This window comes from Gobio gobio (assembly GCF_949357685.1).
Source record: "Gobio gobio genome assembly, chromosome: 1".
Lineage (NCBI taxonomy): Eukaryota > Metazoa > Chordata > Actinopteri > Cypriniformes > Gobionidae > Gobio > Gobio gobio.
In genome coordinates this window covers 7,299,840-7,326,057 of record NC_137097.1, presented here as the reverse complement: position 1 = coordinate 7,326,057, position 26,218 = coordinate 7,299,840, and the positions used below count along the sequence as shown (strand labels likewise).

The window sequence follows — 26,218 nt, the reverse complement described above, 5'->3', positions numbered from 1 at the left end:
TAAGGACATAAGTCAATGGGCTGACTCCCTGATCAGTGCCCTGACGACTGAACAAGGGAGCTGATTGAGACACACCCTAAGACTTTGGCCAGGAAACATCAGCTCATGGTTGGCCAATTTATGCAGATTTGTGTTTTGAAAGATGGAATTGCTTTTACAGCAAAAAAGTTAGTTTCCTGGTACAATGAACACTTTCGCTCTTTTGAATTGGAAACTCCAACGGATGTCTCATTGATAGAGTTGAGTGAATTAGCAGATCACTATCCCCTCTCTGATTACAAAGTTGGTGCTGTTCGTGTGGTGACCTTAAAAAGGTACATACATTCCTCTTAATCCATTTTTTCTCTTTCAGAGTGATGGACGAAACAACCCAAATGATAGCTCCAGCAAAGTTCCGGGTTGTTTTTGGAGATAATGACTCCATGAAATTGATACTGCCCTCTGGAATACCCAAGTGTGTTGAAGAACTTGAACAAAAACTGAGATTAGGAAACAATGTGGAGTCACAGAAGATTTCAGGCTGCAGTATCTAGACCCTGACTTTAATGATTTCTTAAATCTTTCCTCAACTGTGGACCTCCAAGACAAGGGAACAGTTAAAGTGGTAGCACAAATTGCACCAATGTCAAGTGCTTATGATGTCTGCTCTCTTTCTTCTGCTGACACTGATATACGCTCATCTTCTCCATCACCAACAACTTCACTTTCAGCATCACTGTCTGATGTTTCATCTGCCTCAGCTTCGGAGCCCATGTCTTCATCCTCAAAGCTGAGATGTGAAACCTGGCCAACTAAATTCCCCATGAGGTAGAGCTGGAACTGCAGAGAGCCCATGAACAGTTCTTGAATGTTGGAACTTTACTTAACATAGACTCCAAGCCTAAACTGAAGTCAGAAATCCTTAAATACTTGGCTGCAGAAATAATCAAGTACAAAGTTTACCCTAAAATTGAAGAGTGTGAAGAGGTTGCGAAAGCACTGATTATAAAGCATCCGTGCCTACAGGAAGAGGGATCTGTTGGTGGGTTCTATGGCTGGAAAATCAGTCTACAGTGGAAGATGGGGAACTATCGCCAGACCCTGCGGGCAGCTGGATGTTGCGAAATAAAGATACATTCTTTAAAACACAAACTTGGTGAAAGTACACATCCAAACCAAGTCAAAAAGCCTAAGAGGGCTGAAGTCAACTTCTATCCTGATTATCCACCTGGAGAAAACAAAGACAACCTAGAGGAAGAGCGACTGGCACTGCTGTCTGAGGTTCAGAAAAAGGACAACCATCAAATTATAAAACACAAAATGGAAAAACTTTTTCCTTCAGAAGACATGAAGTAATTGAAGACATGCCCTTTATTGCTGAATTCAAAAGCAGATGGCCAGCTCTGTTTTGTGAACATGAGGTAAATATAATAGTATTTATTTTCAGATATTTTGGTCTTCATACATCATTGAATAACCCCCAAAGTCATAAAAAAAATATATATACTTAGTTTTGTGTTATGTCTTTTAAATCTCTAGATTGCAGCTGAGTTCACTTGAATCACCACCATCCCACCGATTCAGACATTTATGTCAAAACTGGATGGTTACACAAGTACTTGTACTTTCATGCCTCAAGTACATTCTTTCCCCAATGAGGTCTTCAATGAATGCGCAGGTATTGGAGGACATTCTTTTCGTACATTTAAACAAGTAGTACGGACTTTAAGCTCAAATAGACTGATTTAGGTTTAAGCCTATCCAAGTACTATAGCAACTATCGCACATTTTTCTAGTCTTTCAGGTAGCCAATACAGGACAGGTCAATGTTTTCGATATGGACTGTTGATGCTTCGTATTAAATGGTATAGGCCTACATTTTGTTGTAGTTTTAGAGTGTTATATTGCATTAAATGATCAAGCTTTATTAGCCAACTGAATTTGATTATGTGATGCTTTGAAATTAGCAGTTGACGGTGCATTAAGAGCAATGGTTATCCAGTTTATTTATTTTTTATTCATGTAATTTTTAAAACAAGTCGTGTTGGAAAAAAGTTATGTACAAATAATGTTATCACTCTTCTGAAAAGAATTAGGCTTAAGAGGGCCACTTACGATTGTCTAACGCTCCATTAAAAAAGATCAATGTTTTTCCAGCTGTTTATGCTTTGTAATTAATGCAGGTATTTCTGTTGTGGTTTTAAAAATGTTATGAAATAAATGTTCAAGTGTAAGTATCACGTGTTATCTTATTTTTGAGCGAAAGTCTTTATTTATACATATTTGTTTAAAGTATAGGCTAAATTAAAATAACGTTATTAACCAGTATTTTTTCAAATTAAACCGTTTTTGGAACAGTAATGTTTATTGTGGAATGCAAAAACGGAAACGCTAAAATATCGATTCTACTCGGAGTGAACCGATTTATATTTTTTTCCGTTTTTAAGACCTGGTTTCTAATAAAGTTTTAGTAATTCTTTTGTTTTGTCTTTTTTGGTTTTTGTTATTTTTAAAAAAATGTCTGTATAGTTTTTAATAATTTTTATTTTAGTTTTATCTAAATTATCAAAAACTATTTCAACTAAATGAAAATTATACAAGTTTAAGTTATATTTTAAGTTTATATTATGTCAGTTAACAAATTAATTTATCTTAAGTAAAGAGATTTGTTTATGATTTTAGTTTTTGTTAACTATAATAACACTGACAATAGTAAAATCTATATATTCAATAATATGCGTCAAATAATGTTCTTAGTCTTTCCTTCTTGTGACAGGGCGTCAATAGTTTACTTTAAGTTAAATGGAAATTAAATGAAAATTAAATTACTTAAAGTTTGTGTGACCAAATAATAACCGGGGTGGAAATTGGACACACGGCATGACTTTTATTTAATAAACAAGCCTGAAATGCAACGGGACTCTTATTTTGAAATGTATGTGCTTTATTATTGCAGAAGCTCATTCAAATTCAGATGAGGGAGATAAAAATATGAGTTCTTACAACCGAATGCAACATGTTACAGTTAGTGATGGCAAAATGAGGCTTCCTGAACCACTGAGACCTCGCAGCCCATTGCTTCACCAAAAGGTTAATTACCCGAAGCTTCAATGACCTGAGCAGACATTTGTCCATTGCCTGGGTATAAATAAAAGTCTGACTTTACTTGCACAAAGACAACTGTCAGACAAACGGTTAATTAATTATTTATTTATATTATGATCCACCTATCCACGTGATTCTTCCCCATACCAGTTCGGCAGAAATCCCGCCCTGCAGCTAATTTCATTGGTTAAGCCTACAGTGACGGGTAGGTTTAGGGATCAGTGTTTGGTGTAGGCAATCATTACTGTGATTGATATGACCAATAAAATCTTATTTCTCCTTGGCCATGAAGGAGAGGACCTCATGGTGCTGTGGCAAGCATGTTTTTTTCACAATTTTTTCTTTTTTGCATGTAAAAGAACATTTTCTTGCTGTCAACTTAATCAACTGTTGTGCCAAAGCAAATTGATTCAGGTAGAAAAACGTATATCATACATGTTGATGAACTACCAACATATAAAACCATGTGATGATGCTAGCTGAAGATTAGCCTGAATTGCTAAGAGAGATCGATTGCTCTAAAAATGTGGCGGTGGAGTAAAGTGAGACATAAGGTACAAGTTAAGTTTAGTCTTAAACATATTTTATTGTAAAAAGCCATAATGCCAAGGAAATACACCAGGAAGACAGACTAGGGCACATGTTCCTAAAAGTGATGTGGTGAAGAAGCTGCCTCAACCTAAAAGGCCTGGAGGAACCAACTCCTCATCTTTCCCTGTAACCTTCAGGGCAGGAATGTAGAGTAGGCCTAGTTGTAGAGTATGACAGAAGGCTGATGTTCTAATCCAGGTGGGTCTAGTCCTGTGTTCTGAGTCCCAGGCTGTTCTAGCTGGTTCTGATTGACCTTTGCTCTGACCCCAAGCTGGCTCTAAGGGTCCTGTGTTCTGACCCCCAGACTGTGTTCTAATCTAACTGGTTATATCTGTCATTTCAATGTTAATTAAAACATTTTGAATTATATTATGTTGTATTTGATTTTGTTCAGAGTTACTTTCAAGTGTTTAGAAAAAAGATTTGCTTAATTGACCAATCCCCATGCTTCTGTTACCAGTCCGACATTAGTTCTGGAATGTGTGGTTGTCAAGCTAGCTGTCAGGATTCTAACGGTTACAACATGTGTTGTTATGGTAGTTTCAAAGTGGAAAACATAAGTGGTTCACTTTACCCCCTTGATTTATCTGGTCTGTCTCAGTTTCAGTGTTGCCACAGTTACTTTGAAAAAGTAACTTAGTTACTTTACAGATTACTTGATTTTAAAAGTAACTAAGTTATTTTACAGATTACTTGATTTTAAAAGTAACTAAGTTAGATTACAAGTTACTTTATTAGTTACATTCATCAGTTGCCAACAACACCTCTGCAGCCTCAACATAAAAATGACAACCGTTTTTGCCAACACTAAACATAAAACACTAAACATAAAACCCTAAACATGTTAATGAAAAGGTACAAATTACTTTGTGTTCTTATTAAATACAATTATGAAAAACATTTTTAATTTATATATGAATGTAAATAATGATATGGGCCTACACAAATAATATAAAATTACAAGATTTATATTTTATTGTAAACATAATGTGCAGCTCTGTAAAGGGACAACAAATATTTGATCGATCCGTGAGAACAATATATTTTTTAATAATCTTTAAGTGCACAAAACTATGAAAATATATGAAACGCTTCAAAACAGAGCAGCAACAAAGCGCTTATGCGCATCCCGGGTGCAGAATGATGCGCTTAAAGCAACATGGAATCAGAGGGGGCAGTGCAGCGCGAGTGCACATTGAAAAGTTCACGGCATAAAGAGAAGATGAGCGTTGAGCCCACAAATCCTAGTCTACTATGTAGCCTATATCGGTCCAAACATTCACTGATTATTTGTTTCTTCACAGTTTTTAATTCTGGTTATTGTGCGTTAATAGTTAATAGTCCTTGTGTTGTCACCTGGGTAGCTCGAGCACAACATCTTTCAGAAACCGCTAGATAAACTCCTGGAAGATAAATTATTTTATCAACATATCAAGTATTATAACGGGAATATATCATATGGAGTGAGCTTTACCGTGCTGCTGACTGGAACCGAACGCGACGCGCAGTTTTGCTGAACGGAGAATGATTGACAGCTATAGCGGAGGAAAGACATTCAGCTATGGAATGGCTTTAGATGACTTTGTAGGCTACTAGCAAATAATAATATTCTAATAATGATTGCTGAAGGATAATGTGACAATATATATTTCTGATGATTATTTAATTATCACGACATGCCTAATCTGAGCAAGTGACTGCCTGTCTTGAGTTTTGTCGAAAGACGGAGGCGGCCGCCTCGTAGTTCTCTATGCAGGAAAACCCTGCTGAGACTAAACAAGAAAGCAAAAATATACATTTTTACTAAGGAAAATGACAAAAAAAGTAACTCACAGGGACTTGGATAAGTTACTTTAATCTGATTACTGGTTTGGAAATAGTAACGCGTTAGATTACTCGTTACTGGAAAAAGTGGTCAAATTAGAGTAACGCGTTACTAAGTAACGCGTTACTGGCATCACTGCTCAGTTTACACCTAAGCTGGGGTAAAGTGAGACACAAGACAACTTTTCACATCATATTTTCACTGACCTTCGTCCTGAATGCATTCTGATCATTTCCATTGCTAGGAAACATCCTGAATTAATGGAAAAAGTGTCAATTTTACTGATATATCATTTTAGCTCGCTTAGAGGGGAGCAAATATAAAAAAAAGTCTCAGTTTACCCCACTCTCCCCTACTAAGCCTGTCTTAGAAATTCAGTATTTCGCAAGATAGGCAGGCATACTTGTGCTGGTCAGGGGTTGTAGTGACATATAAGCATAAACCCATTGGGAAGTTAGGTTAAGTTATTCTTGTGATGTATATCCAAGTGAAATAGCTTCTTCGAATGAGAAAAATGTAGGGCAGGAATTGATTGGGTCAGATCACTCTTTATAGGCGAGTCCAAATGTTGTACAGTACAGTGTTCATTATTCATTAACGACCTTTCTTCACTGACGTAAACGAGACGAAGACTAAATAAAAACCAGTTTAGGATGACACAAACTATGAGGAAAATCTATTAGTGAGGGAGGATCCGGTCAGAACTGATGACCTGTGTAAAGGATGAGCACACGTGTGGATCTAATGGCGGGAAAACACAGAGCTGTTGAGCTTCTCCAGGCTCACGCGACAGCACTTCAGAGCGGCTCGCTCAATCAATAACACACATTTGTGACCAGTCACGGAAGGTAGGGACACAAGTCGGTTCTGGAGCATTTTGAGTTATTTACAGATTCTGAAAGTGTAGTCTCCAAGCTTTCCAGTGATGTGTAACACATGGATATCTGATAATATTTGGAGAAGTTGTGGCCATTTGAAAGTAGGCACTCAAAAAAGCTTAACAGGGAGAAATTTGCCTCTAAAGATTTTGTTCTCACCTGCTGGGAGTGACAATAGGGCTCATTTACATCTCATTTAGATAAGCCATACCCCCTGTAAAGCTCCCCCTGTAAAGCTGCATGGTTACAATCGGACCGCATACGATTAAATAAAAATGATTTAGAGGCTGAAATATGTGAGTTTTATCTTTTTATAAAACCTTTTTATTTGTTATTTGCTGGTTTTCTACATAAAACCTGGTGAATTGATTTCATTGTGTAGCATTGGGACTTTTTAACAGGATTCTGTGATAACCGTCATGATCAACTATGATAAACCAAAATCAACTATAATTATGTGTTTTTATAGTATAATATGCAAAGTACAATTTTCTATAAGAAAAAAAAAATCTCTGATTCTGTTCTTTTCTCTGACATTTAAGGGTAACATAGGCCTACAAAGGCTCTTTTAGGTCTAAAACAGTTTGGATAGTTGTTAATACAGCGTTCCCAAAGCTTGGTTAACTTCAAATTCAAGAACCTTTCAAGGACTTTACTTTTGGCCATATGACAGAGGTCTGATATTCTATTTGTCATATTTCTGTGTTGCATAAAACTGAAGAATATTCGGTACATCCTATACTGTATTCTAAAATGATCTGAGATTAACTTTTGCATGGATTTTATTGAAAAGAGCTTAGGCTCATGTAAACAATCTATTTTTGCAATATTTCACGGTGTGTCTGTGAAACGCTGAGGTACCGTAGTGGTTTTGTGCGCGCGTGAACATCATGGCAAAGTACAACACGCGGGAAACACTTAATGTAATGCATAAATGCAAGTAACAAACGTAAATCAAGCATAGTCCACGAAGTGTTGGCGAAATAACACATTATCGGACCGTAGAGAATAATATGGAATTTCTTCCAGAAAACTTCTTGCACAAAATAAATTCAAGCACTTTCAAGGACCTGTATGTATGTTTATTTTCAGTCATGTCATTGTACTCAGCCCTCTCTTTCTGCACAAGGGAAAGATGATCGTGTTGGTTCTTTACTGCTTCAGACATTGTGTTATCTGGGAGGTTTGCACTTCGTATCAGCTGTTCGTTGCTCGCTGCTCGTGTATCAGCCACCAGAGTTGCCAGGTTTTCACAACAAAACCCGCACAATTGCTACTCAAAACTAGCCCAAAACAAGCCCAATCGCGTTTCAGGGGGGCTTCTCCGGTAAAAATCAGGGGGTAAAATATGTGTTTTTTTGGCATGGTTGCCTACCAAAATTCACATTCCCGGGGCTAAATATCACATAATTGGGGTCGCTTCAACCCGCGGACATGAAAAACAGCGGACTTGGCAACACTGAGCCACGCTTCCCTTAGAGGGCGGGACAATAACAAAAGAGAAACACGCCTCTGCTGCATGCTAGAATCTCCTAAAAACAAGGCGATTTCAACCTCAAAGTGTATGCTTTTAAATATACCAATACTGCTATCTCAAACATGGAGAGGCTTCTTCATGATCTCAACTAAAAGATTCGGCAAAAAAGCGCTTCATTCTCATTTTGCTCGAAACTTGTGCTGCCGACTTGTGTCCCTGGTTGCCGTAACGGGTCACATTTATGACAGGTCATGTTTATGAACTAATGCTGAGGAATAATCACAATGTTTATTGTACCATGTTTATATAGGAATATGATTCAGACGGTGTAACAACGCATATTCGATTGCCTCATCTGAACTGCAATAGTGAGGCATTTCAAAATAAGAGTCCCGGTGTATTTCCAGATCATTCAAATGATCTATCCAATCATCATGTCATTCCAACCAGCTGTCAGCAATCAACATGTCTACCCGATCAGCTCAAGTGGAGGACTATATAAATACCCAGTCACCTCACCAATGGTCCTTGACAGGTTTTCAGCATCCCTCCACCACCCCGTCTTCTCGAGCTGCTGCTCTTTGCTTATCCTTAGTCATCACGTGTCCCCAACAATAACAAGAAATTATATTTTTTAATTCATTTATTAGACAAGGAAATACAAGGATAAGTGTACATTTTTACAAAGGTCTTAATATGAGCAACATAATTTTAATGTTGTGCCGCTTCCCATCTATCGTTAAGACCCTTTGGTGTTTTTGTGTCTAGTTTGTTGATCCACTGCCATTCCACTCTCCTTCTTTGGGCCTCAGTCCAGTTTGGGTTGTGGTCAATGCCCCGGATGTGGAGTTTATGTATCCCATGTTTACAAAAGTGTGCGATGAGGGTGCGATTGCTTCTTCTGCCCACATTGGAGCGGATGTTATATCGGTGTTGGTACAGTCTTGTTTTGATCGAATTCTTTGTCTGGCCTATGTACTGCTTTTTGCATTTGACGCAGGTGATAGCATAGACGCAGTTGGTGCTGTTCAAGGGGATGTTAGGAAGATAATATGCCTTGTAGTGGCCAAGTTGTTTGATCTTGGGTCTTGTGGCTCAAGGGTTCTTTTTTCCTTAAGGGGTGGTAAACCACGATTTCACTATTCTAACTTTAGCTAACGTGTAATGTTGCTGCTTGAGCATAAACAACATCTGCAAAGTTACAACGTTCAAAGTTTAAAGCAAAGGGAGATATTTGCTTTTAAAGAAATCAGTTTCTAAGGACTACAGCAAACGGCCGCTAGGGACTACTACACATTCACCCAGGTTTTGCTGACATCACCAGGCCCAATATTTACATAAACTCCGGGGAATATGAAATAAGGGGGGCGAGGCAATTTTGTATCGCCGCGGGGAAGCGTTAGTAGGCTGTGTTTTTGCCGCAATGCCGAAGAAACGCTGTTATTTCCATCCGGATTGCAGGTCTGGGGTACTTGCTCTGTTCAGCCTTTCTTGGGAAGGGGGTGCGTTGCAGAGCGTTTAACATACAGCATGTTATATGCACGTGTGTTTGAGTCAGCGGGGAATCAGGCGCGCGCAGGGCTCCCTGCATCCACCGTCTTCGCGATTTCAATGCCAGATTTGCACAACGTCAGCTGCGTGAAAAAAACACTGCCGGTGCGTGGATGCACGACGCGCGCGCTGCACATTTCACGGAGGACAACACAATCTTCCACAAACTTCGTGAGTTCAATACAGGATATGCACAACGGCTTGTCCTGAAAGCTGGATTTACAAACAGAAGCTGTTTACGGGCCACAACCTGTAAGTCTGATTTATTTTTCATCGATGTGTTTTCCTGTAATAGGTTGTAGCAAGGAAGTAAACAGATGACAACACTGTTCTGCAAACCAGTCTGTTAAATGCTTATTCATACTTAACGTTATCCGACGAACACCTAACGTTACAAACACTAACGTTAAAATCTCAACAGCGAACCTGGCATTAGTGTAAATGATTCTTTGATTAGAGCTTTTATGTATTGTTTATCTACAGGCATGCTAAACATGGTTCTGTGTGTGATTTGGCTAACTTACTAGTTAAAGCCAGTGCTTAGTGTTTGTTTTGGGTTAGTTCTTGCGACAGATATTTGGCTATAATCGTTCTAAAAATACAAAAGTTAAAGTGCCATTCAGTAGCGATCATTATAGATCCGCAGTCTTTACTCTCGAGGACTGAACAGGTTCTGCTCGATCATCTTCGCTAAAATTTTCTGGGTCTGATTCGGGCGGTAAGGGGCGTGACGTTTCCGACGTGCACTGCGGTTAGCGAATCACAACACACTGGGCCAGCTAACCAATCTGAGCCAACTGCGTATTTTTGAGGGACTGGCTTCATACAACCCGGAAAGCGTCAGACCGTTTTACAAGGAGGGACAGAGCAGTGTAGAATAAAGGTCAAATATATGAAAAATAAGGCAATTTTTTTTAAAACGAAGCATGAACACATGTTACAGTGCACCCCACAAACACAATCAAGCCTTCAAAAGAATGTGTTTTACCACCCCTTTAGAACACGGCTTTGGACTAGCAGGTCCCTGAGGTTGGGGATTCTTTTATATGCTTTTATAAAAATGTTATGTCCTGTGTTGAGGCTAAGGTTTGTGTATAGTTATTTTTGATCATTCGTATTAGTTTGGTTGCGCCCGGAGAGAAGATGAAGATGGCTGGAATCTGGATCTGGTCTGTCGGAAGGGAGGGATTTCTTGTTTTTCCGGCATCTTGTGTGTGTCTGTCTTGTATATCTTCCTTAATTTAGTTCTAGGGTAGCCCCTTGACCTTAATGCCCTGAAAATAATTGATTTGGCTTCTTGGAAATCCTCCGCCCTTGAGCAAATTCTCGAGAACCGTAGAAGTTGAGAGCGTACAATGCCCTCAAATGTGTGTCGGGGATGGAAGCTTTTGTAATGTAGGAGGGCGTGTGTGTCTGTTTCTTTGAAGAAAACCTTTGTGTCTAGTTTGCCCGTAGAGGTGAAGTCAGGACCTTTGTAAATAGTAATGTCCAGAAAGTCGATTGTGTTGGGGTTGGTGGTCGTTTTTAATTTGATGGAGTTATGGTGGTTGTTTAGGACTTGTAGGAAAGCTTTGAATTTGTCCATTCCCTGTTCCCAAATTCCCCAGATGTCATCGAGATATCTGTAGTAGCTATGGGGCTTGCACTTGGCGAATACGGTTTTCTCCCACTGTGCCATGTAAATGTTTGCATATGAGGGGGCGAATTTCTTTCCCATCGCTGTACCCTTTATTTGTAAATAGTATTACCCCGCAAATTCAAAGTTGTTGCTCTCGAGACTGAGTTTTAGAAGTTGTAGGATTGCTTCATCCGGTCTGGAAACGTCTGGGTTTTAATTGAAACAGTCTCTGATGACCTGAAGACCTAAGGGAGTCTCTATGTTCGTATATAGACTGTCCACATCCATAGAGAACATGAAAGCTTGTGGTGGGGTTTTAAGTTGATTGATTTTTTCAATGAAGTCGTAGGAGTCTTTGATGAAGCTATCATGTTTGGTTGCGCGCGGTTTTAGAAAAAAATCAGTGTACTCCGAAACTCTATAGCTCTCACTGTCGCAGTCGGAGACAATTGGGCGTCCAGGGGGCATGAGAGGGTTGGGCCAATTCTTCTGGGGTTTATGTACTTTTGGCAACAAATAGAAGCGTCTTACTCTTGGGTTGGGTTGTCCTTTAAGATATTCTGATTGTTTTTGCTGTATGTAGCCCTGTTTTAGTAGTGATTGGATAATCTGTTCAATTTTGGGGACGGACTGTGGATATATTGGGTTGGGTATTTTGGTGTAGAATTCTTGGTTTCCCAATTGTCACAGGCCTTCTTCTATGTACTGTGTTTTTTCCATAATGACAATTGCGTTACCCTTGTCCGCTGGTTTGATTATAATATCCCGTTTATCCATTAATGATTCCAGTGCTGTGTTTTCGATTTGGGGCGGGGGTATGGGATTTAGAGGTTACGTTGTGTAATTTTTTGTAATTACTTTCGAAAAAGTCCCAGATTTGGTTGGGTAACTGTTGTGGTGGGGATTTCCAAGTGGACCTATTCTTGAAAGGGAGTCCTTGTCCTGAGTCTGTTCCTGTACCGAAAAAAGTGTCTCTCTGTATCCTAGTGTGAAATTCTTCTAAATCCGCTGACAGAGTGTGTCTATCCTGGGATTTGATTCAGTGAGATGGGATGAAAGACAAACCCCTATTTAGTACAAAAAATAGGGCTGTTGGGCTGTTGACAATATTAGAGTTTGTGAAAGGTTTATCACTGTTCCGTCTAACATCTTCCGCTCTGGGTTTTCGGATTTTGGGAGTTTAAATATTTAAGCCAGTGATCAGCCATTGATATTGTCCTGTAGTGTTGAGAATAGATGACTCGGTAGAATGGGGATGTACTTTCTTTTGTCTCTGATGGTGTTATTTAGGAATTTGAGGTTTTCCTTCGCCCGGGTTGGTAGTGCCTTGTCAAAGTTTATCAAGGGTAGATAAATTGTTGCGAAAGGGAATGTCTGCTCTGCTGTTTCCAGGACCTGTTCAACTCCTTTCCTGAGAATTGCTGTATTCCCCTTGTTCCTATTGTTAATGCCAAAGGACAAGATAACTTGTTTCACTGCATGAAAAGTGGGATTTTCGTCAGTATGTGACACTGTAGATTGCCGTGAAACTTCAGGTTTACGACTGTGCACGGCAATTTGCAGATAACACCGAAAACTGCCGTAAATTGTCGTAAATTGACGTGGGCCTTGCTTGGCAGTTGTCCCCCCATGACCCCCCCTCCCCTTAATTCTAGGGGAGGCTTTATCATGTAAATGAACATGCTGTGAGCTACACAAATGCAAATCAGAGTAGCAGCAGGGGGAGTTTTATCTAGGTTCTGAATTTTTTTGACTAAAACAAGTTTAAAGTTTAAGTTAAAATGTTAACTTAAATTTAAGTTAAATGTACTCGTTTTAGTACACATTACTAAATTTTTAGGGCAACCAGTTTGCTCCAATTTTTTAAGTAGATTCAACTTGTCCGGGCTCACAGTGTAGATTAATTACTCTGTATGTCATTAGCAATAACCAATGTTATGTAAAAAAAAAAAAATAAATACAGGACAGCAGTTCATGTCTTCAACCTTTAGAGAGGTTATGTGATGCAACAAGACAATGAACCAAAGCACACAAATAAATCAAGTAAAGCATACAGTTTACATACCAACATTAATTTTTCCACCCTGCACTGTGAATGATTTTTTAAATGGCTATTAATCATAAATGTGAAAAGTACAAGTTTGTGTGTTAATAGTTAAGTCAGATTGTGTTTTTCTGTAATTGTCATTTAAATTGAGCTCACACCACATTTTATGAATTATCAATGCAGATTTTCAAGAAGTGGTTTCCTGGACAGGGTTTAAATTATGCCAAGAGTAGGCCTTAATCTATTTAATCGTGAGTTAAAATATTGTTGCCTGGAACAAAGATTAAGCACAGATTACTAACACCTGGACTATGAGTCCTGAACTAAAATAAACTGGATTCATTTACAGTTTTATCTAATTGCTTACACACAATTTCTGAAAATATGGCTCCATTTCTTACACACCAACTCTACACACAAAACATCAGACATCTCTTGCAAAAGCAACACTTTGTGCAAAACTATTTTAACTATTTCCAAAAATGTTGTTTTTGCATATATCTAACTACACACAAATATGCACAACTGAGGAATTTACAGTTGAACTGAAATCAACTGAACTGAATCAACACTGAAGTCACTTGAGCTGAATATTGACACTATATTGGCTTGTTAGAGCCGGTTTACAGCAGAATTTGTTTTGAACTTGTTACTGAAGCTGCTATGAAACAATATATTTTGTTGTATGCATATTCTTTCTTTCTCAAACCTTAGTTTTGATTTCTAAGTGATCAATTTATGTATAAGTGTTTTCACACATGATCATTGGCTGTATGGGTCCTCAGTAAATTAATGTGGCATTTAAATGGCTAGTCATTCTTGTCTCTATAACTTATGGCTTCCTAAAGACACGTTTATGGGTAAATAAAATATTAATAATATAAATAAAATGAATATCAAAACATATTTTAAATATAATGAAGTCATTTTATTATAGCACTCATCAGATGTTCCTGGAAACAAAACAGAGACAGAACAGTATAAACAAACTATACAACAAACTAAACACCAAATTACAAAAACATTATTATGTGAAAGTGAATAAAGTTGTGTGTGTTTTCAGTTATAAATATGTGCTGTGTAAATTAGCCTATACTTTTAGAAATTATATATAGCCTAACTTTAAAAAACAAACAATAACCCATATAGATAAATTATAATAATTGTATAATATTAAGCATTTACTTAATATACATTGTAACATTAGGCTACTTTACTCTAGCACAGTAGTCAGTTAAGCAATTAATTAATATCTTATATTAATATGTATGTAGCCTAGGCTACATCTAAAGGTAAGTCTGCTTTAAAAAAAAAATATTACACTTCGACATGTACAGAATGTGCGCGTTAAGAAACACGTTCAAATGTGTCTTCTTAACATGTTAAAACTGTGCGTCGACTGTGTGTGTATGCCTGTTACACGACCAGAATGTGCGTGTCTACACATACAAAAGAAACACGTAAAAAATTGCTGCGTTGAAGCGGAAAACAGTGCGTGACGTGTTGAAGGTTGAAACGATCATAAGTCACGCGTTTCGTATAAAGAGATTTGGCCCCAGGCGCGTTCCATATCAGAGCCCTAGTCCAATGAGGTGCGAGGTCGAGGTCATGGCCATGACGCGTAGAAGACGAGCTTTAAACTATTTTTTAATGTTTTTTGCTGCTTTCCTTTTTCGTGATCAACAATGACAGGACACCGTCTTCAACTCAATCTCTGCATGGACGCAACGAACTTTTTGGACTCATTTTCAGGAGGCTGTCTTCGTCTTCACAACTCTGAGGCAAACTGCAGGCGCTATGAACCACAGCATGGGTAATGTAACATTACGATTTAAAGAATATGCTTTTATTCAGCTGTATAAGGAAATGGATGCGTTAATAGATCCGAGCTTAAAACTGCACATTTTGTTTACACAGACTATCCTCGCCTCATAACGAAGCCGTGAGCTCTTATCTGCTTGGAGCGATTTCCGCGAGTCCAGATTTAACCGCTGATCACGACGACATTGTGTGTAAGTAAAACGTCTAATGTTTTTCTCATTCCTTGTTTAATTTTACCGTGACTGTTTTTATTAATACCAGTCTCATGTAATTGTTTTCCAGCTGCCTGTAAGACGTATTATGAATCGACACGCCGCAGCTTCAGATACAAACAACCTGAACTTACATAGCAGGCGCAAACTGCGAAGTTTAGCTCGGAGTCGATCAAGAAGAAAAAGGGTAAGATTTATTATATTAGATCCGTTTTTTGTCAATGTGAGTATTTTTCAGGTTGCTTATTGTCCTTATGGATTGTATTACAGTTGCTGGAAGCGAGAGTGTGCTGGATGAGGTGGACGTTTGGAAGTCCGCGACCATTGAACTCATATCTGACGAGGAAGACGGCTTTGTTGACGGGGTGTCTGGATGGATTGTGCGGCCACCGCGCTCTCGCAGCCTGGAGCACGCCGAACTTTACATTACATTACGAGACATTACTGCTGCACTGTACATAGTTGTGTGTTTAACAATAAAGCTCTTTCTTTGAGTAAACCGCTGTGTTTTATAAATTAAGCCCTTTCTTTGAATGAACAGCTGTATGCTTATAAATGAAGCCCCTTGTTTGAATAAACGGCACGGTCCGTATAATTTTCCCATATATTCCTTGATGGTATGAATACTTCATAGCACAATAACATTAATATAAAACAAATTATTACAACATAAATTATATATTTATTATTATTATTGGGGTTTACATTTATAATGAGCCAGGGGGACCAATTAATGATTGGTTTGCAGTGATCTGCCAACCAATCACGAGGGATTTTTCTTTTTTAAATGTAGTGGCTTCAGCCAATAGTGAGTGAGTAAATTCAAGTCTGGCCGTTGACTCTCTGGTTTCGCTGCTATTCATATGCTAATTAGAGGCGTCGCACCTCCGCAACGCGACGTTCGCTGCCTCTAAATTGTCGAAAAACTGCCGAAAATTAGGGAGATTTCCGGGAGTATACAGGCGTTTACAGGGTCGAAAATCCCACTTTTCATGCAGTGTGAACAGCCCTCTCTTCCCAAATAGCCAGCAAGTCCCGCCCAGAGTGCTGCACCAGAGCTAGGAGCCAATACGACAAAAAGGCCAATTCATCACAGATTTCGTATTTTAAAATAATTATATCTGGGTATTAGTTTTGCTTTGTCATTTGAACGTGTATTTGACATTGTTTCATTATAAATGTAACTATATTTCAGATATTCAAATATTTTTTAAAAATTTTAATTTTTATATTGTAATTTTTTCACCCTTTTTTGCATAGTGAAATAAAACCTATATACTAAGATGTAGTTTGTGAGCTTGTCAACTAAATACTTTGACCAAGTTTGGTGTTTTCTTCTTCCCAATGTAACATGATCCTCATATGACTAAATATTTCTTGTGTTTAATGTGTGAAAATATGAATATGAGCTATATTCACCTGTTGAGCTGTTCTCCACAGCTGCTCCAGTAGGAGACAGTGCTCTAGTGTTCATGGTGAAAGCAGATGTCCAGAGTTTGGCTGCTGATCGTGTGAAAGTCTTCGCTGCTGCTGCTGCTGACTTTTTTTTTCTTTTTTCTCTGTTATGTATAGTATTTCCATAGCAGCATAGTCCATCCATAAAGTTTGCCTTATACTGACCAACAGATGTGAAATTGATCTACAATACACACAAGCTATACAATGATCTCTGAGCCCGTTTCTCTGAGAGCAGCCTGTGGGGAGATGGAGACAGATGAAGCAGCCATACAGTCCTGGTGCCACAGATGTTCTGCAAGGGCATTTAGGAGAGGCGCTACTTCACCAAGCCCCGCACTCACATCACCTCCCACTCGGAAGACCGGAAGACCGCACACCTCTTGAAAATGTGTTATGTCACTCTCTGTCACGTCTGTGTGCATAAATAAGTCAAATTTTGTGCCAACCACCAATTTAACCACTGGATCTGAAGATTCTGTGATCCGTGATTTCTGATTTGAAAGATCATCAAAGGAGCCTCGATCAGTGAAGGAGAACAGGAAAAGGATGGCATCCACCTGTTCCTTACATGACGGTAGCATGTGGTCAAATCTTCGCATGGCACTTTCCCCACAGTCCCAAAGCTCAAAGCGGAAAAACAGCACACGGCCACTGTCCTTTAGTCTCGCAGGCCAGAAGACCACTGTTGTCTCTATGCCTGTGTTCTCATTATGCATTTTGGGGAGATCGAGGCCAGCGAGACGAGCAGCAAGAGCACTCTTCCCGACTCCAGTCTTACCCGAGATAAGAACCTTGTAGCGAACGATGTCCACATTCATATGAGGAGGCATCATCGGCGCCTCCAAGAGCCCAAACTTTCGCCGTGTCTTTTTGTGCAGTATTTTGCTGAAAAACTCTCTGCTGTCTGCACAGCGGTGCCAATCCGCCACCAATATGGATCCAAGTGGGATAGCCATTTTAATTGAGCTAAATTAGGTAAATGAAGAGACTTGCGCTTTATATTATGATATCAAGTAACTTATTCTGGGCGAACGCTGCTGCTGCTGATTGTGTGAAAGTCTTCGCTGCTGCTGCTGACTTTTATACTGGCGCAGCTCGGAATGTTCGCCGGAATGTTCGCTGGAATGTAGCTCGGAATGCAGCACTGTGACATCATGAGCCCTGTGATGTCACGCCGCGCAGAGGAGCCTCGATCGCTGCTTTCACAGATGATAAACTTTACAGCTTCATACAACATATCGTTTTGTTCATTTCACGGCTGTTGTGTGTCAATTTAAAGTATCGTGTGTGTGATATGCTTTATTATATTTCGCTGTTATAATGTGCATTAGTTTATTATGGCCATTGAAAGGAGATTATCGTGTCTTTAGACATGCAGTGCTGTATACAGTGCTGTTAAACTGACAATTTTTCAATCCAACCATACTAAACACAATACTGTACAAAATTGCTTATTTCTTCGTGTACAATAAACACATTTTGAAAAATATCTGTGAATAAAGTGTGTTGTACACACAATATGCTGTCAGGACTTGGGTTTGATCATTGCTCTTCCTGCTTTTTCTCTCATTTATGTTTCCCTGTATTATTCCACCGCACCACAGCTGTGCTCTTTTCTTAATCTGCACTACTGCACCGCTCTCTCACCTGTCTCTCCATTTAAGTTTCCCGCACTTGATTTCTGCGGCAGCTGCGCTGCATTATAATCAGGGCTCTTGCACACCTCTCTCACCTGTTTCTCCTCTCATTTAATTTCTCACACTATTTAGCTTCCTTCCTTCTCTGCCCGACTGTTTTTCTGTCATGATCTAGCCTTTCAATGTGAATCTATTTTTGCCTTGCCAAATTTTGATCCTGTTTGGTTTTTCCTAGTCTGATCCAGCCCTGCAGCTCAGTTTTCCCATCTCCTTTTGGATTTTGCCTTTTGTTATTGACTCTGTGCCTGGATTATTCTCTGCCCTGCACCTTGGACTGTGTCATTTTGCTGGTCTTGAACCTGCCTGCCTCTTGACCTCTCTTCCGGCTTGCCCTCTTACATTATTGCCTCACTGGACTGTCTACCTGTTGATGACTTTGGCCTGTCCTTGGATTACGTCATCAGCTATTTCCCCTGGCTTGGCAGCTCGGCTGTCCAATGAAATAGTGTTTCTGTTGCAGTGGCAAAATACAGGGAAACATAAATGAGAGAAAAAGCAGGAAGAGCAATGATCAAATCCGAGTCCTGACATATGCAGTGTAACTTGGTGACATTTACAATAACAAAATCAAACATTCTAGGCTATTTTCATGCTAAACAATGTCTAGCAGAATAGTCACCATTGACAATAACCAACTTAAAGGGGTGATGAATTGAGAAATCAAGTTTCCCTTGAGCTTTTGATATATAAAAGGTCATGGATATATAAGAATATCCTGTAAGTTCCAGAGCTGAAAACTTCCTTGTTAGTCAAAGAAAAGCTTTTATTGACACCAGACCCAGAAAATGACCAATCTCAGAATGTGCCCGGCTATGACGTCTGAGTGTGGTGAAGCACCGCCTCAACAGAAGAAGAACAACGTCTGATTCTGTAGCCCCGCCCACCGACTCGTGCCACTAACATGACAGCTAAGAGCAGCATAGAGCTAGACAGCATCGAATTTATAAGCAATAAACATACCACATAAGCTTTTTGGATTCTGTTTTTTAAGCATTCGAATTCCAATATTATGAATGCATGGATTAACTTTATTTTTAATGAATATCCAGCTCACGTGGAGAAGACACTGCGTTTGTTCCTTCATTTCTGATCACGTATTCGTTTGTAAACGAGACTGGATTTGCAGACAGGATGAGATTACATGAACGAATTAAGCTACACACTAATGTGAGTAAAACATTTTTTTTATATGTGATAGTATTGCATTGCTACAGATAGTACTGATTATGTGTACATCTCTGACTGAAGCACCCTGTCACAGACTGGATAATACTTTATTTGTGGTGTTTTTGGTACATTACTGTCTTGATGTGCGTTGTTTACTCTTTTGACTCGATGTTTGGCGCAATTCCGGTTACCGTTTGCCACACGCTGTCACTGACAGAGGGAGCAGAAGCTCATTATGCAAATCTTATCCAATCCTAGCTGTGGGCGTTTACTTCCATGTGTTCAGTGCGGCACACCCATCAAAACTGAGCGTGTCTTGAGAGAGCCTCAAAACCAGGTCAGAAAATAGCCTATTACTTATTCATTATGATGTTTTTAAATGTAAAAACCACGCAAACGTCATAAGTTGACCTTACATGACAGTATTAAACATTTAAAAAGCCAGTTCATGACCCCTCTAGCCCTCAAACCGTATTCACTTTATAGCCCTTAATCCTGTAATTGTGGACAAATGTGGGCACAGAGGACTCCGGTGTGATCCTATTTTTTATTTATTATAAATGTTATATCACGGTCTTCGATAAAGTTTTGTCTATCCATTTATGGTGTTTTTTTTATTATTTTGGGGGTATTTTTGAATTTATTTACTTCAAAAAGTACCCTATTTTCTATGTAAATTATGCTTATTTTTATGTTTTATTTTTTTATTTTTTTAACTACATTAAAATATCATTCCAATATGTTCTTAGAGCTAAAACCTAAAGATGAAGTGACTTTGCTGTCACCTGGTGTCTTATTTTGGTATAAAATTAACAAAAAAACAATAATATCAATAGCCACTAGATGGCAATAGTACTTAATGGCTGCATATATAGGCTGAACTCTATGAACCACTGTATAAAATGAGTTTGACCTCTTAAGTTTTTGACTATCACAAGTTAAAATTGTAATTTAAAAAAATATATATCTGTGTTAGGTGAGACTATACAAAGATGCCAAAATATGGTTAGATAAATATGACCATGCTATAAGGAAAAGACAAAGTAGTAGATCATTTATAATTTATTTCAAACACAAAACATCAAATTTAAATAACTAATTAGTACCAAACAGGTAAGAACAAACATAAAATAACTAAATAAGTGACAAGAACAAACAATAATTGTTATTTACACTATTTACATATTTACATGCACTTGTGGCAGCAGGTAATTGTCACGGAATGTTCTTTGCAGATATATTGTCTGCATTTTTCACATACAGTGCTGGTTTTTTTTCTGTTGGAAGTGCAGACATGGCACCTTTTTCTTTTTGTTGTGGGAGTTGCTGTGGATGTGCTAGGGATGCTTTCTGAGGAGGGTTGTCCTCTGATCTGATTCAGCATCCTCAAAGATGCCGCTCCATGGGGAACGCTCCTCCGTCTCTCGATTTGTGGGGACACCAGAGCCTTGCCAAGCTCTTCTAAAAAGATCCGCCTTCTCCAGGACTTTCCTGCATTCCAGCCAGGATTTATTTCGGACCACAGGACGAAGGCGTTGAGAGCTGACACATCGAGCATGCTGGAAAATACAACCATTGGCCAACGGTTTGATTTTCGCTTACAAGTGTTATTCAATTATCTTGAATAATACACACAGAAAAAGAATAAAAATCAAACATTATACTGACAAAAGTACATTTACATTTATTCACTTAGCAATTCATACATTTGTTACAAATTATAAACCACAAGCAATTTTTTATAGGAAAATTTGTAAAAAATTCAACAAAAAAATAAATAAATAGTAAAATACCTGGTCAAGGCTGTCCACTCCACCCTTGGTCTTGTTATAATCCAGGATTACATCCGGCTTCCTCTCGTCACCTGTGCTGACCGTGGCTCCCTTGTGAACTGTGCTCATCAAGAGCACATTTCTGGATTTTTTGGGACAGTAAGACACAAGTGTGTGTGTATTGGTGAAGGCAAATACTGAAGAGAATTTCTCTCTGCCCCTCGTCTTTACCAGCGCAGGTGGGAGCTCAGGTTTGTTTTTTCTCACAGTTCCCAGCATGCCCAGTTTCCTCTTCAGGAGCTCCTGGCCAAGGGCATACGACGTGAAATAATTATCACAGGTGATGGTGTGCCCTTGGAGACCCACGGACATGTCGAGGACAACGCGCATTGCCAGGTTCTTCTCTCGTTGCCCATCAGCTGGCTTGCCAGTATATATTTGCATATTATATGCATAACTGGTCTTAGCATCACAAGCTGCCCAGATTTTGACGCCATACCTGGCTGGCTTGCTTGGCATATATTGCTTAAAGTTACAGCGTCCTCTAAACGGTACCAGACATTCGTCGACTGTAACTGCTTGGCCAGGGTTGTACATTTTCGGTAGAATTTCAACCCATTTGTCCCATATTTCTCGAATTGCTGCCAGTTTATCATCTCTCCATCGGTAAGGTCTTGTTTCTCGGTCGTCGAATCTAATGACCCTTGTCATCACTTCAAAGGCTCTCAGAGACATTGTAGCACAAAAAATGGCTCTCCCCGTTTCTGCGTTCCACAGGCTCATTGTGGCCTCATTGTGGGAACGGTAGACACCGGCCAGCAATAGAAGGCCAATATAAGCCTGTAAGTCCACCCAATCCACCACATTCCATGACTCTCCAAAGACTCTTTTTCCCTCTAAATTTGTCATGTCTATCAGTGTCTTTTGAATTTGCTCAGGAAAAAAAAGCTCAAAAGCTGACCTTACGTCCTCAACACGTGAACAGGCATATCTCGTTGGCCCAGGAGTCATCTTCATGATGTTCTCTGCAGCTGCTCTCCCCTGGTGTCTGGTCAGGTGCAGTAGCAGTCCAGACAATTTCTCCATTTTTGGATGCATACGTTGCTACACCAGGATCCTCTGCCTCGGAGTCTTCATCTGTGTCGACATAATCTGGGTCAAACTCAGTCTGACTGTCCGTTTGAGATCCTTGATCCTCTGCTGACTCCAAACCACAGTTTGTCTGGTCTCCTTCCTCCCCACTGGATTCCAGGAGAATATCCAGGGTTTCTGCTGCACTAAACCTCCTTCTCATTGTGCTGCTTGCAGTGAACTGAGAAAATAACTGCCACTGCAGGTTTAGGTAGCATATGCTACATAAACGTTTTGTTTGGAAGTATCAACAAACCTTGCAGTAGCAGTTTGATATGACTCTGAAGGTGTCAGGTACCAGGTGGTTGATTGGATCATACCAAAAAACATGGTCAGACATTGGCTCATTCAATTCAGTTTATATTTAAAAAAAGCCTAGCTCTGTCATAGGCTCATTGAATGCATTGTTTGTGTGTGTGTGTGTGTGTGTGTGTGTGTGTGTGTGTGTGTGTGTGTGTGTGTGTGTGTGTGTGTGTGTGTGTGTGTGTGTGTGTGTGTGTGTGTGTGTGTGTGTGTGTGTGTATGAGTGTGTATGAGTGTGTATGAGTGTGTATGAGTGTGTATGAGTGTGTGTATGAGTGTGTGTGTGTATGAGTGTGAGTTTTTGCCATGATGAGAATGTTGTACAGGATCAGCCCTTCATTTGTGTGTATGTTAGATATGCATTGTATTGGATCTATTAATTTATTTTTACAAAAAAACAAGAAGAATGCTCTAAATTACGGTTTTCCCATTCCTTTCTATGGGTGCCCATTTTTGACCCAAATACAAGATTAAGGAGTTTTTTTTTTTCACCCACTTAACATTGTAGTATTGAGTCAAAAAAAATTGTGTGTGTTCAGGAGGCAAACTTAAGAAAAGTAGCCAAGTCTTGTACCGCTCAGATCAAGGGAATTATTTTTAAAAAATAAATCAAAATTATTTTGCCCACATTTGTCCAGAATACTCTTTCTGTTCCCGTCGCCTAAGAATAGAATAGCAAAAAACTGATGTGACTAGCCCAACCAAACACCGTGGTAAAAAAAAAACGAGGTATGTATAATATATATATTATATATCTTGTATGTTATACCTTTTGTACCCTTCTGTCATTGTATTTATCGTTTTTATTGTTAACAAACAAACCACATCCATCCCCCACACTTTTGAAAAGCTTGCTACGCCTCTGGATATATCGGCAACCTATTGTTATCGGCCGATAAATGATTATTTTTGATGTTATCGTTATCGGTTCAATAAGAAAATTTGACCGATATAGTCAAGCCGATAGATAATGTATTATTACCTTCAGCTGAGACAGACGCGCTGTCCACCATGATGGGTTCGAATTGCTCTAAATATGATTGGAATCACTTCGAAAAGGAAAATACAGTTATGTGCAACATGTGCAGCGCAAGTCTAACATATTATCTACACAAAATGATAATGAGAATACGGCTGTAAAAGAACTTTGTGTTTCAGCACGTTTGTTGAGGGAAGAGCGCGCCCACGGAGTTACACCTTCATGACAAGCACAGTCAAGTTCGCTTGTGCATTCACAGCCTTCTGTACCATTGTAAGTTGTAATATTATTTTATTATTCTGTGTATTTAATCTCATATAGGATGCGTTTGGTTGAGTTAACTAACGATGCAGTAAAGCACTTCATTGTACCGGTCTTTAGCTTCAGCACGCGCATTTCAAACAGAAATGCACAGTATTAATAACTAATGGGACTGTCCTGTACATAACACTGTAATGAGAATATTTTTTTTATAAACGTTGTGAATTCTCTGGGTTTAGTTGTTGTGTTTCAGTGCGCTGTTGTGGGAAGCGTCCACAACGCATTCTGACCTGGGCTGCGTTTCCCAAAAGCATCGTAAGCCTAAATTGATCGTAAAAACGATCGTACGAGTGATCTTAATATTAAGGTCTGTTTCCCAAAAGCATCGTAACTTAAGTAGCACTTGAAAATGATCGTAGATCTACGAAGCTCTAAGTGTATCGTAAGAAGACAGAGTTATGAGGTCACCCACAGGAAAACCAGCAGATTACACCTTTAACTTTATTCAAGTGCATTGTGATAATACTATAAGGTTTTGATTGTACTTTATTGTACACTTTTTTATTATTATTTTTATTTTAATATTCTCATTATTATCAATGTTGATAAAAAAAAAACAGTTCTGCTGCTTAATATTTTTTGTGGAAACTGACTTTATGATCACTGGAATTTTTTATTTTTTATTTATGAGGGCAGGTAACAAACAAAAAAAATTATAAATACACATCTGAAATAAATAGTCTTTTTGAAAGGTATCTTTTCTTGTTTTTTTTTTGTTCAGCCATTTTGTCAGTGCCTCAGCCTGTAGGTAGTTGCTTTATATAGACGTGTTTTGATTGGACACATCAGATGACAATTATTAGGTGAAACGTTCAGAGGAAACGATTCCATATTAGGTTATATTTCAGCACTTCGCAAATGGACAGCGACTCTTAAGTAGCACTTAGAGCGCGTTCTCGCGCATTCATGTTAAGTACATTTTTGGGAAACGCACGTGGCATTGCTGCGAGTGATCGTAACTTCGCTCGTAGAACGCGCTCTTTAGAGCTAAGATACATCGTTATTGGGAAACCCGGCCCAGCACAGTCAAGTTTGCTTGTGTATTCGCGTCATTTTAAGCACATGTAAGTCATAATATTACGTTTTTGTAGTATAAACATCTGATTGTCATATAGGATGCGTTTCGTTAAGTCAATAACCCGCAGTGCTTCATTGTACCTTCCTTCATTGGAAGAGCATCCACAGGAGTTATTGGCCTTCACCAATGCGTGATTTTGTGCTAATATAAGTTGTAATATTATATTTATTTTGTATAAATATCTGATTGTTCTCATATATGATGGGTTTAGTTGTTAATTAACCTTCTAAGCGCTTCAGTTCACGGTTGTTCGTTCATTCTCTCCAGCTTCACCGCACGCTCTCAAATAGCAACATTATTTAATAGACTACACTAATATTAAAGATGTTTACTATTACTGTAATATTAAACATATTTTTTTCAAAAACACAGAAGCCTTATTTTTAATAACTAGCACTTTTATTGTTCTCGTGTCATTTCCATCAATAATATGGTTTGATTAAAACCATTTCCTTATTGTCCGCGCGGAGGCTATTTAAAGGTCCCATGGCATGGCATTTTTCTATTATTTTATAATGTTTCCTGAGGTGTACTTATATTGTTAGTATGATTTTTACATCATAAAATGTCATAATTTAGAAATAAAAGGCATTTTTTCAATACTGATGTTTGTCCTCTGGCTGAAAGCCCTGCTTCAAGAGGCGTGTCTGCTGTGAGACTTCAGTAAAAACGCCCACTGTTGTGATTGGCTGACATCTTTGCATTTTAAATGAGCGGAGGGGGCGAGCAGGCACGAGCTGCTGCCAGAGAGACGGATGGACCGGAGTTCACTTCACATCGGTTCTGTCAGTCTCAGTTCAGTGCTGTTGTAGTTACAGCATATACTTCAGGTTATTAGTTTATTTCTAGTCGGAGGGACTGTCACTCATGTCAGAAAGTTAGTAACTTTAGTAAATTATGGATCAGCGCTGACTGGAGACGCGAACCGTTTAGAACGATTCAGTCCGATTTGGTGAACTGATTCGGTTCACTAAAAAGAACCGGTTCAAAAGAATGATTCGTTCGCGAACCGGACATCACGGAGACGGAGCGATTGCTAACAAAGTTATTTATAGTAACTACTGAGTTGTGAGAGCGCTGTCTGTCAGCGCGAGTTTATTGTGTTTGTATCTGAGAGTTCTGAATAAACACGAGTTCCAGTCACACCGAGTCCGTCTTCATCATTATTACAAACTTTGTAACACATGCAAAGTATCATTACAGCTGTC

At 38.9% G+C, this 26,218-nt stretch overlaps 1 protein-coding gene across 1 annotated transcript; it reads right to left on the bottom strand.

Moving 5' to 3' along the window:
* Positions 1-16,759: 16,759 nt before the first annotated feature.
* LOC307130625 (ciliogenesis and planar polarity effector 2-like) lies at positions 16,760-17,518 on the bottom strand (the record flags this gene model as incomplete). Its single annotated transcript, XM_079823708.1, has 1 exon — positions 16,760-17,518. One exon carries the CDS (start codon positions 17,516-17,518, stop codon positions 16,760-16,762), a length of 759 nt encoding a protein of 252 aa, XP_079679834.1.
* Positions 17,519-26,218: the final 8,700 nt, after the last annotated feature.